The 12,530-nt window shown below is 38.8% G+C and overlaps 1 protein-coding gene across 1 annotated transcript in view; it reads left to right on the forward strand.

Annotated features, from left to right (window-relative positions):
- Window positions 1-12,530, forward strand: part of KCNH8 (potassium voltage-gated channel subfamily H member 8) — a 190,078-nt gene that overhangs the window by 144,247 nt on the left and 33,301 nt on the right. Inside the window, exons 8-10 of the mRNA XM_063303872.1 lie at window positions 4,666-4,863; window positions 10,216-10,415; window positions 10,707-10,956. Coding sequence (XP_063159942.1) covers window positions 4,666-4,863; window positions 10,216-10,415; window positions 10,707-10,956 — 648 coding nt within the window. The remainder of the gene's footprint in view (window positions 1-4,665; window positions 4,864-10,215; window positions 10,416-10,706; window positions 10,957-12,530) is intronic.

Below are 12,530 nucleotides of genomic sequence, written 5' to 3' on the forward strand. Positions count from 1 at the left end.
GGTCCCAAACTGCCTACCGAACCTCCTTTATCTATCATAGAGAGGAATCTCTGATAGTGAACAATACCCAGTTTTTCTTTAGTTTTGCCTTTTGGAGTATAAGTGTAAGGAAGGGACTTATTTATACTGATTAAATCACTGTGGGAATCTTTCTGATGAATGGCAAGATAAATTTAAATGAATGAAGTGTAATATGTTTTTCAAGGCTTAATTGAGACACAATCACAGTCATACTTAAAGTGATTTTGAATCTTAGCTTCAAACAGTTTAAATATAACTGATGTTTATTTGATATATCTCAAAGAAATGTACTTGGGGACTAATAAAGTCTTCAGCATGCTTACTAGAGAGTAAGCTTCACTGAACACATAGAGACTTATTTCCAAATAAATAGTCACACAATTGCAGTGCATTATGGAATCCTATATATCACAAGGTGCCCATTTTGCACCCCCCTTAGTCTCTTCCAGAAATTCTCTGTAGGACTTGGAATATATACAGTACCTTCCACTTTTAACCAATATCCTCCTACCACAAAAGGGAAAAGGCTGAACATATTCAATTCCACTCTTCAATAGCGTCAACATATGGCTGGTTGTGCAAGTTCCAACCAGAAAAAATAACTGACCCTACATTATTGTTTTCTGTGAAAGGGTAGGAAATCTTTTCATTTTATTAATTTTTCTATGTATTTTAATATCAACTTGTTACCTTGACTTCAATGGAAACACTATTAAATTTCTTCATTCTCCCAGATATGTTCAGCTACTTAATTAAATGACTTAGAATTATACACAGTGGATATATCTTGTGCCTTAAATAACTCTAGCAGTTCTCCCTCCTGGATAATCACTCCCTCCAATAGAAAACTCCGGTAGGGAGTAGGTACAAAATAGGGCTAGTGGGAAACAAGGGAGAAATGTTAGGCATGCTTGGGGGGACCCAAAGATTAAGGTACACAAGAAAAAACATAAAGAACAGAGCTTAATAGACTTTATACACACTGCCGCCACCACCACCTCCTTAAAAATAATAATGATAACAATAAAGCCATCTCAGTAAAATGAGGCCCTATTGCAGTGCAAACATATCTGAGAGAATAAAACAATTTGGAAGACATGTTTCATGATGGTGATGGATAGTGTCACGGATGTGATATTTTCCTACTGACGGGAGACATTTGGTGGGAAGGGAGGAAACGAGAGCTGGGGGAATCCAATGATTCGTGTCCCTAACATGCTGTATAAATAAAGACAGCACCATTTGCCTGCATGATAGCTGTGGCAAAATAGTGATTATCAGTGGGGGCAGTGGATTTTCTAGTAACATCGCTTTCTGCTGGCTCAAGGTAGATAGCATTTTACCTCAGCCAAGAGGATGAGCCCCAAGTCACTCCAGAATGCAGCAGACATGTATCAAATATATGCTCTGATTTTTTTCAATGTATTCTTTCATGCACTCATTGGGAGGACTATATAACTATCTCATTTAAGAACCTTTCAGTGAAAATGCTGAAGGCTAGTGCAAAGCAAGTGATATACTAATTAGTGCAGGAACCTATTCAACTGCACAGCCACATGAGTCCGGAAGCTCTTTGTGACCCAGTGATATATCATTTCCTTGTAGTCCTTGCCCTGTGGGACTTCACTTAGCTTTCTTGAATTTTTTAATCATCTTGATGCTTTCCATTGTCCTTGATAGGACTGTGTTGTTCCAAGAGTGGGTTACCTCAAGGTCAGGATTTGGCATTCTCTACTTCATGCATGTACTTTCTTAGTACTTAGAGTATTTCACACTTGATCAAACCATCAAATGCAGTTAGTTATGAGCTTTCAAAAAGCGTGAACTGTAGAGGGGAAGCAAGACAAAGCTATTCCAAGGAGATATGAATGCTGACTCTACACAGTTGACTTCCAGAAGTATTATGTGGCACTATCTATCAGTACAAGCTCCATGTTTTGTTAGAAAGTGGACTCAAGGCTACACAGCTGTATAAACTGGTTATTTACCATTCTGTCTAGCCAGTTAAAAAACCTCACACAAGACACTGTTGATGTTTCAAATTGATGAAGTCTGTTACTTTGAAAGAAAGATTGTAGGAAGTTTGATAGTTTTGCTGTGCCATGCAAAATAATTCTAAAAGGACAGATTTCTGAATTCTAAGAGTTTCAATTTTTCTGTCTGACAGTACGTTCAGGCATTAGCATATTCAATCTTTATATCCAGTCAAAAGTAGAATGCCCAGGCAGGAAAAGCTCAGAAAGATTTGTTCAAAATAGGTCAGAATATTATGCTTCCAATGTAAGTATTCAGAATCTAGGACTTCAAAACACAAAAGGAACTGCTCAAGAGAATCAAATTGTTCTTTATGACTTTCATATTCAGTTCGTTTTATGAACGAATATCATGCTAATATTTTTTCCTTATGTCTTTCTTTGTCAGATAGCAGACTTTTTAAAAGGTTATTTAGCCAATTTAGTATATAGAAAGGCTAACTTTTAGACTCAAATGCTGAATATATAATGTTGATTTCTCTGTCTGCATAAGTATACAGAATCTAGCTGGGAAGCTTCCCGTACCTTCATGTAGCAACTCTACAGAATAACTGTAGTTCTTCCAGTGTTGCTGAATTTGTAACAATGATTAAAATGGGTCTTTTGATGTCATCATAAGAGCTTTCTGTCTCATTGTGATTGCTCTGGCTCTGATACTTTTTCAACATATGCTTGAAATGTAAGAGCTAATTGCCCTTTAAACCTTTTCAGCAAGTACATTGGGCTGAATCTGTGTTAAATGCAATCCATTATGTAGCTTAGCTGATCCCTGAAAATCACATGCTTGAGATGAACCAACATTTCATTTCCATCTGCCTGTATACCAGAGAATAACCAGAATGATAATTAAGCTGTAACCACACTAAATTTGATTACCACCCAATGTACAAAGAAACTTCTTTTTTGCTCACTTGGGGTTTAATTTCTGTCCATCCCAATTCCATTTCTTTATAGTACTTTTCTTTTATAGTGAAGTCCAAAGAAGAGCCATATTACCTAGAACAGAAGATATAATGTGGAATAGTATATTTGGGGTGAAGGACTGTTTGTGATTACAGATGTTAAGCATTTGGTAGCAATGAAGTGGAAGGATGCAAGATTCTAGTAAATTCTACTTTTCAGTGCCTCTATGGGTAAATAAAATAAAACTAAGCGGGTTAAACCGCTGAGCTGCTGAGCTTGCCGATCGGAAGGTCGGCGGTTCGAATCCGCATGATGGGGTGAGCTCCCGTTGCTAGTCCCAGCTCCTGCCAACCTAGCAGTTCGAAAACATGCAAATGTGAGTAGATTAATAGGTACCGCTTCGGCGGGCAGGTAACGGCAATCCGTCTAGTCATGCCGGCCACATGACCACGGAAGTGTCTACGGACAAACGCCGGCTCTTCGGCTTTGAAATGGAGATGAGCACTGCCCCCTAGAGTTGGACACGACTGGACTTAATGTCAATGGAAACCTTTACCTTTAAAGCTAGTATAACAGGATTAAAAGATCTAACCTAGCTCTTTGTCATTATGGCCTGCCTTCCTTCAACCTGAAATAATATTGTTTATTTTATTTTATTATCCCAATAGTCTAGCATTTCAAAATTCTGCTGCACACAAGCTTAATATGGCAAACACTTGACCAAAGGAATAGATTTTGAGTTTGGGTTTGACAGAAGATAGAAAAGTATTATATATTTATCACATTAACAGTTCTAAATTGCTTATCTACTCTATACTGCAGATTTTTCACATTTTTTGGCATCTCATGGATTGATATATTTTATATGCCTTCTTTTCAGTAATTTTGTCATATTGCAATTGGTTGGTTAGGTATTTTTAAAATCCTATTTTCTCAATTTATTTTAAAGTTATATTTGCAACCAGCATATTTTCCCAAATCATATCAATTTCATGTGGATTCCATTTAATTTCCTTCTCATTCTGTGAATTAATACATTCAGTATACTTCACATAGTTGCTATTATTTTCTTATGTAACCCTTCCAAATCCACACAGTTTAACATGTGAGTTTCCTTGACTTATCACATTTTAATGTAAGTTTTCTTAGTATTTTGCCAACAATTTTGAGCTGAGATTTGTGTCACTAAATTTGAAATGTGTAATGTGAGAGACTGGTGTTGGAGGAAAATTCTGAGAGTGCCTTGGACTGCAAGAAGATCAAACCAGTCCATCCTCCAGGAAATAAAGCCAGACTGCTCACTTGAGGGAATGATATTAAAGGCAAAACTGAAATACTTTGGCCACATAATGAGAAGACAGGACACCCTGGAGAAGATGCTGATGCTAGGGAGAGTGGAGGGCAAAAGGAAGAGGGGCCGACCAAGGGCAAGATGGATGGATGATATTCTAGAGGTGATGGATTCGACCCTGGGGGAGCTGGGGGTGTTGACGACCGACAGGAAGCTCTGGCGTGGGCTGGTCCATGAAGTCACGAAGAGTCGGAAGCGACTAAACGAATAAACAACAAAATGTGAGAGACAATTGTATACTACTGTAACTCCTATATCAATCTGGAAGTGGAAATGGGGTAAAATCATTTCTTAAAAATTGGTGAAACAAGATTTTCTCTCTTATATACTAAGAAAATTCTGCTTCCTTTTCTCTAGGTTGGCTTCATGAACTAGGAAAACGTTTGGAGTCTCCATATTTTGGCAATAATACATCAGGAGGCCCATCACTCAGAAGTGCCTATATTGCTGCCCTGTATTTTACACTTAGCAGCCTCACCAGTGTTGGGTTTGGCAATGTTTCTGCCAATACCGATGCTGAAAAGATTTTCTCCATTTGCACAATGCTGATTGGGGGTAAGTAAACACTGTGTACGGCCAGAAGAGTTTAAAAATATGTCTGGTTGGTTCCCTAGTTCTGCCAGGACCAGTTTTATTCCCTCATGCCGTGGCTTGGACTTTACTGCATTTTATACTGATAGATTATTGGTAGTATTTATGATTTTATTGAAATTTTAAATGTTTTTTATTGTGAACCGCCCAAATTTTAAATTGTTTTTATTGTGTGGGGGACATGGGTGGTGACAAAAATCTGATAAATAAATAAATAAATAAATAAATGTGTCTCGGTATCAGACCAACCTTATTCCAAGGGGAAGATGAGCAAAGGTCATTTTGTTGTTCAGAAAGATGTTTGTTTCTTCAAAAATACTTAGGACCATCCATTAACCATGGAAGTAACATTTGCCATTACCTGCTGGGCAGGTCAAATACTGCCTGGGCATTCTTTCAAGATGATAAAGATACGAAGACTCAGATGTACAGTATATACTTTCTGAAATGCTGTAGCTGGGAGCAGTACTGTAGGATTTTTTTCCCCAGCTGATGGTAAATAGATGAGACATGGTGGATCTCTGAATCACTCGTAAAATGCTAATTCACTCTATCTAACACCATGTATTCAATTAACCTGTATTAGCCTATAGCACAAGAAGACATTTAAAAGAGTTAGAAGTAAGTTTCATAATTAACCTCGACTACCAAATTTATTGGGCTAATATTTATCAAGAATGTACAAATGGATGAAGAAGTTACAGATCAGACAGCCTCTGTATTTCTTACAGCTAGCTATGTTCATGGAGCAATATATGTGTTGCCAGTTAGTATTTGAAGATATCCTTCTTAAATATGCTTGCTTATTTGTTTCCTGTGTGAAATCAGTGTGACCACAAAGAACTTCAGGAGCCTCTCGATAACCAGGGACTGATCCTCATTGCTGCAGGATGTCAGCACAGTAACAGAATTATTACTAGGCCATGCTGGTAGTTCTTGGTTTGGTACCAATTTAGCTGCTCTCTTTATCTCAATACGCTCTGTAGTAAACAAAAAAACATGCTCTTTCTCAGTAGCTATGTACTCCTGTTAGATGATTTTGCTTGAAATTTGTCTTAGAGCTACCCTGGAAACTGAATAATCCAAATGTCCATACCAAGAGCAAATGAGGAACCAAAAAGTTTTGCAATAAACTAACTAACTAACTAACTAACTAACAGAAGAAATGAAAACACACATAGTTGTGTGGGTGCAGTTATATAAAGGAGGTAACTTATTGTTCGGTGCATCCCTGAGAGTGAAAAATGGGTCACTCTCATAATGTGTTATTTCATAATATGAGGCTTGAGTGAAATAAATCCCTTCATTGCTTAGAAATATGTGAAATTATTCATAATTAGACCTTATTGTTCAGTGGTTCCTGGTAGGCAGAACATTGATGGATTTTTTTCTTTGTCATAGCTTCTAGCTGGGATAAAGTCACAATGTTAAATTAAACCTTTATATTTCCTGAAATATTACTTAGATCATTTTATACATACATCCTGGTGGCAAGGCAAAATTAAACTTTTGCTGGGTAATTACATTTTTACTACATATGAAAATTATAGATCAGCAAAGCAAGCATATGCATAACATATATTGCCTAGTTTAAGTTATTAAGTGTATTCTATATTATCTTTTAAAGCAGTTCTGCAACACTTATTCCTCATGTCCTACCTTCCAGCTGTCTGCATCATGAGTGTGTATGCACCTGCTAATTGGTGGGATATGGGATCTATTGTTTTATTTTGTAACCTGCCCAGAGTTGTTACAGACTGGGGTAGCCCATAAATTTTATGAGAGACAGTTTGGTGAAGTGGTTAAAGGCATTGGGCTAGAAACCAAGCGGGTGCGAATTCTAGTCCTGCCTTAGGCAACAAAGCCAACTGGATGACTTTGAGCTAGGCATTCTCTCTCAATCCTAGGAGGAAGGCAAGGGCAAACCACTTCCGAAAATGTTTCCAAGAAAACAGCATGGACTTTTCCATGTAGTTGCCAGAAGTCAAGACTCTTTCCAAGCCTTATATATATATCCAACAGTATGCTGGCTTGCAAGATAATCTTTAGATTAGAGTTCCTAGTTTGCATGGAATAGTGTGACCATGCTTCAAGTAAAACTGGGTGCTGTTTTGTTTGTTTGTTCTTTTGCTCTTGTGGTATACTAGCCAAAATGTATCTGGTACCTATCTTTGAAATTAGCAGGGAATATTACATGTGGCACAGGTGCAACTAAAGTGGTTAATCTAACATGTACCTTACTAAAATCATTATGTGAGAATTATATAATAATTATATAATAATTATTATAATAACAATAACAATAACAATAACAATAACAACAAAACAACAACAACAACAACAACAACAATAATAATAATAATAATAATAATAATAATAATTGACCAATGCCATAATGGGCACTGAAAGAATATCTATAGGCCTATCTGGTGACAACCATAACATAGAAGAATAAATGATATAATCAAGGAAAGGAAAGGAAAGGAATCTCAATGAAGATGGCTTGGTCTTAGCAGGGAAGAAAAGATATAGGCTTAATTATGGATGAAAGGACTACACTCTGTGTCAGAAAATATGAATTGGTGCCATGTATAAATTATTTTAAAGGCATATAACAATAGGAATGCCTGAGCTGGTGATAGCTGCAAATTATGTTCCCCTGAATGTTGATAATGGAAGAATGAGGAATGATTTTTTGTAAAGACTATGCTACATTCTGAGTGAATGTGATCCAGGGGATAAATATTTTGTTAACTGAAAGAGCTGTGAATATATGTAATAGTATGATTACTGAAAAAAATGAGGGTGAAGAAAAAATAGTATATAATGTGTTGAAAGAAGTAAAAATGGTTGTCAATAAGGGCATGCTGCTGCCTGGTTTGTTATATGCAAGTGAGGGAGAAACATAAAATTAAGTTGAATGCAGTGGGAATGGGATACTTAGAAAAGATATGATCATGCACACACAAACTTTACTTGTTAGATTTGTATTCTGCCCTTCATTCAGGAACTCAAGGCAGTCCTTTTCCCCATTCTTCCCCACAACAATACTGTAACTCTGTGAGGTAGGTTGGACTGAGAGAGAATGACTGGCACAAAGTCCCCCAGTAAGCTTCTGTGGCTGAAGGTGGACTTAAACTTGCATCTCATCTGTGCCAGTCCACCCCTTCATCACTGCACCACACTGGCTAACATCAGTGATGAATGGGTGATGAATGAATACGGATTGAATACAAAAATGAGTGACCCATATGAAAGCAGTGCATTGAGATGGTTTGGTCATATAGAGAGAATGAGCCAGGATCTAACCTCAAAACAAATATATGAACAAAGTGTGGAAAGGTTAAGAGGTGGGAGAATTGAATGGCACGATGAGTTCCTAAAAAAGAGGTGAGAATTTTAAAACAAAAGTCAGTGTACTGTATGACCGGGGTATTGACTTGATGGAAGCAAGAATGATTTGCAATAGGAAGTTATCAGACATTAGTGAATGTTGTAACCTAGATTCAGTTAGATTTTAAAATTATTTTTCTTATCATGTGCTTTAATTTCTTTTGCTTACCATTTATTACTCCTTTCCCCACTTTGCATACCATTTCTTACCCCAAAAGGAAGTAAGATAACAAAAGTAATATTCTGTATATACATTCTATAAATTGACTCCCTAATATTTAAGTCTTTTTTAATCTCCTCTGATATGTAAAGACACATTTATGAATTTCTACTTTTTCAGACTGCTTTCTCAGCAGATCATTAAATGGTAGAAATGATTGCTTCTGTGAAAATTATATATTCTGGACTATTTCCTATCAATTGGCATGCCAGTCAGGTAGGGGGTAATTTGTAGTTACAGTCAGGTCAAAGGTACATGGCTTCCCTAGGCCACATTGACTGATGGCACCACCTCCTGGCAATGCAAAAATTTGCATTTTTAGAAGGATTCTGAAGGACGTGTAGTGTTGGTGTCCCCTAAGTTTGGTGCCCTGTGTGAGGTTTCAGCCTGCCTCTGACTCCAAAAACAAAACTTATTCAGAGTCAGAAGGGGAAAGTGAAACCTACCAGCAAGGACTTGAGGAATCTAATCCAGGAAGTGACTCAGCAGAGCAGGAGAAATCACAGGAGAGGATTGGACAAACTCCAGAGGGAGATTTGAATCCTCCAATCAATGCTTGAGAGGAGAGCAGAGAAGCACACAAAAGAAAAAGAAGCGCAATTGGCCAGTAAGGGAAAATGGTGTGAAAAGGATCAAATAAAAAGGCAGACATGCCAAGAGCAAGCTGCTGGAGACAACCACTCCTTTGAGCTCACAGCACCTGCGGGAGAATCCTTACCAGCGTCAGAAGTCTTGCCTGTAGCCAGTGTGGAACCAGCGCCAGTGCCTTCTGCCTTCGCAGAACCTCCGTCTGCACAGGTTGCTCCAGTAGAGCCTCTCTGCTGTCCCTGCTGAGCACAGCCTCGCATCCAGCTCCAACCCTCGTTACTTTGCTCCAGCATGATCCCGGCATGCCTCCAGTTCTCAGCCTTGCCTGAACACTCCAGTCCAGTTCAGCCTTGCCTCCAGTTTGAAGCCTTGCCTGAACACTCCAGTCCAGTCCAGTCTTGCTTCCAGAACCAAGCTCTGCCTAGATACTTCAGCCAAGCATTGTCTAGCCTTTGTGTGCCAGCCTGATCCATCCTGTGTGTCAGGCACCTACCTGAGTGTCCCATCTCTCCTTTGCCATGCACCATAGCTCCTTCCAGTCTGCAGCTTTGAACCAAGAATTGTCCAAGTTCTGTCTTGCTGCCTTGCCTCAATCAGACTCTGCAGTGTTGCCTGGGTGTCCTTTGCCACCTGGGTGGACTTGATTGAATTACAGGTTCTAATCTATTGCAAGAACTTTTATGATTGTAAATAGTTTGTTCAATAAAGAATATTTATAGTAGCTCTGCCTGGCCTTCTCATAGTCTGAACAGCACACCCTAAGCCAGTGCCTACTTGGCCTTAGTCTAAAGCTAGATTTAATAGTATGTAGAAAAGACCTTGGGAGATGGGGTGAAGAGATGCTGCCTAGGGAATGGTCAGATAAGAGAGAGCACAGCTGGATAGTGGGCAGGGCAAGAGGCTCAGAAGGTACCATCCCTAGCTTCTCGGGCTGTAAAGGAGACAGCAGGAGAATTGTACTTTCAGGCTTGCAAGATTCTGATAATTTAGCTTTACAATAAAGTAGAATTAGCTCATCTGATTGTGATTCCTATCTGGTTTACCTGGTAAGGCTGACATCAATCCTGTTTACAATAATGTGTCTTACTCCATTAACATACTTTCTATATTCATAGCTTTAATGCACGCCTTGGTTTTTGGTAATGTGACGGCTATCATTCAACGGATGTACTCCAGGTGGTCCCTTTATCACACAAGAACTAAGGACCTCAAAGATTTTATAAGGGTCCATCACCTGCCACAGCAGTTAAAGCAAAGAATGCTTGAATATTTCCAGACCACCTGGTCTGTCAATAATGGAATAGATTCCCATGAGGTAAAACTTTTTTGTTTTAATATTTCAATTTTTTAAAAGATCTATTTAATCATTCTGGTTGAATTTCTGAAATAATTTTATTGGGAGATGTAATAAATATACTGTACCCATGATCTCAATTTCCAAATGGTTCCCCCAAATTTGCCAGCTTGTCCCCTAATTGCAGAGCCCTTTCAGTCAACTGGTAAATGTAAGCTAGTATACAGCTTGTTAACTATTCCATGCATTAACATTCAAATGTGTTAACCATTCAACTATTGAACCGGAAATGTGTCTTCCCCCTCTGGACAGCTTCTAAAGGATTTTCCAGATGAGCTGCGCTCAGACATCACCATGCACTTGAACAAGGAGATTCTGCAGCTTTCCCTTTTTGAGTGTGCCAGTCGCGGTTGCCTCAGGTCTCTGTCTCTGCATATCAAAACCTCCTTTTGTGCTCCTGGGGAGTACCTCCTCCGACAGGGAGATGCCTTGCAAGCTATCTATCTTGTGTGCTCAGGTTCCATGGAAGTTCTAAAAGATAGCATGGTGCTGGCAATTCTAGGTAAGCTTTCCTGTGAGCTGCATTATTGTGAAAAAGGATGAAGGATCTGGTGTCCCTGAGTCCTTTGGACTAATCTGTGAGAGAAAAGAAGAGCTTTGTACTCAACCCTAGTAGAATTGCCCTCGTTATCTGCACATTGAGTAGCATCAACCAGAGCAATAAAAGCCTATGTTAACCACTGTTGGGCCTTTCCATTCTACTGGTTGGCTACTTGTAGAAGTGGCTGCTTCTGGACTGTTGGAACCAATTGCTAAATTGCTGAACTCCACTTCGAATGAATGATTTCAAAGGGCCCTTGTATCAGGTCCACCCCCTTGCCTAGTGTAGGAATCCTCTAAGCCAGTGTTTTTCATGCTGCTGGGGAATTCTGGGAGTTGAAATCCACACATCTTGTTGCCAAATTTAAAAAACATTGCCCTAAGCCATTTCAGAACAGATTGCGCCATAAGACCAATGGCAGGAGTACTATACCACAGCGTACATACTATTTGCTCTTCCAGTTTCCCACCACAGCAGCAAACTGGTAAAAATAGACTGGCCCAGTTGCCCAGTGCAGCTCTAGGGGTGCATTTGAATCTGGGTCATCCTGATCCTAGACCAACACTTTTATATCACTTTATATATTTATATTTATATATTTTATATCACATTCCACCTCCCACATGAAAAGGGAAGTTCACTAACAGTAAGTGGTGCTGCATTTTTTTCTCCCTAGATGAATAATTATTAATGACTTATTCCATCACAGAGCCAGCAGTTTTCTATCCTAAGTTTTCCCTTTTAGACAGCAGAATATAAAACTTTCATCTCTGTTATTGTTAGCGCTCGAAATAATTCTGGTATGTTGTTTTCTCTTTATGAATTACTCTGGATATTTGTGGTTTTTTTAAAAAAAGATCACCTGCCTATTAAACTTTACTTGCATTTAGTAATGATACTCCGTACTTCCTTATTGGGATACTGTTCTAGAATATTCCTGAGAAAAGTATGTCTTTGTTGATGGAAGTGACATTCAGTTTCAAGCAAGCCAAATTTTACACTTAGGTTGCCTCAGGAGCATCCACAAGAGATGGCAAAAAATTCAAGAGGCTGGGTCAGGATAGGAGCTGATGCAGGCACACACAGAGATCTGATAGTTAAACAAATGAGGGATGATTCCACTATGATTCTTATACAGATGAAGTGGTGTGATCTAATAATATACCTAAGTGAAGGTATTATTGGCAAAACCGTCATGTACAGAATAGTATAAGAAATATCATGTAAGAGATCAATTTGCAGTCTACTTATTTTCCTCCCTCCCAAGTCTCTTTCCTCACTTTTCCATTTGTACTTATCAGAGCTTCTTCTTCCCTTCCTTATCTCAGTGACTGATACTGAAAGGTCTGTGAGTTCTCTCAGCTCTCTTGCTGCCAGACAAAGCCTTTAACTCACAGAGTTCCGTTGTCCAGCATCTGAATCTTCATACACACACCACAGTCCATCCTCCTGGCCTTTCCACACTCTCAGAAGCTGCTTTTCATCCTGGTCTTCCTCCATATCCTAGGGCTGGAATCTCCAGACTTGGCAAGCTG

The sequence above is a fragment of the Candoia aspera genome, chromosome 4 (assembly GCF_035149785.1).
Source record: "Candoia aspera isolate rCanAsp1 chromosome 4, rCanAsp1.hap2, whole genome shotgun sequence".
In the NCBI taxonomy this organism is placed as follows: domain Eukaryota; kingdom Metazoa; phylum Chordata; class Lepidosauria; order Squamata; family Boidae; genus Candoia; species Candoia aspera.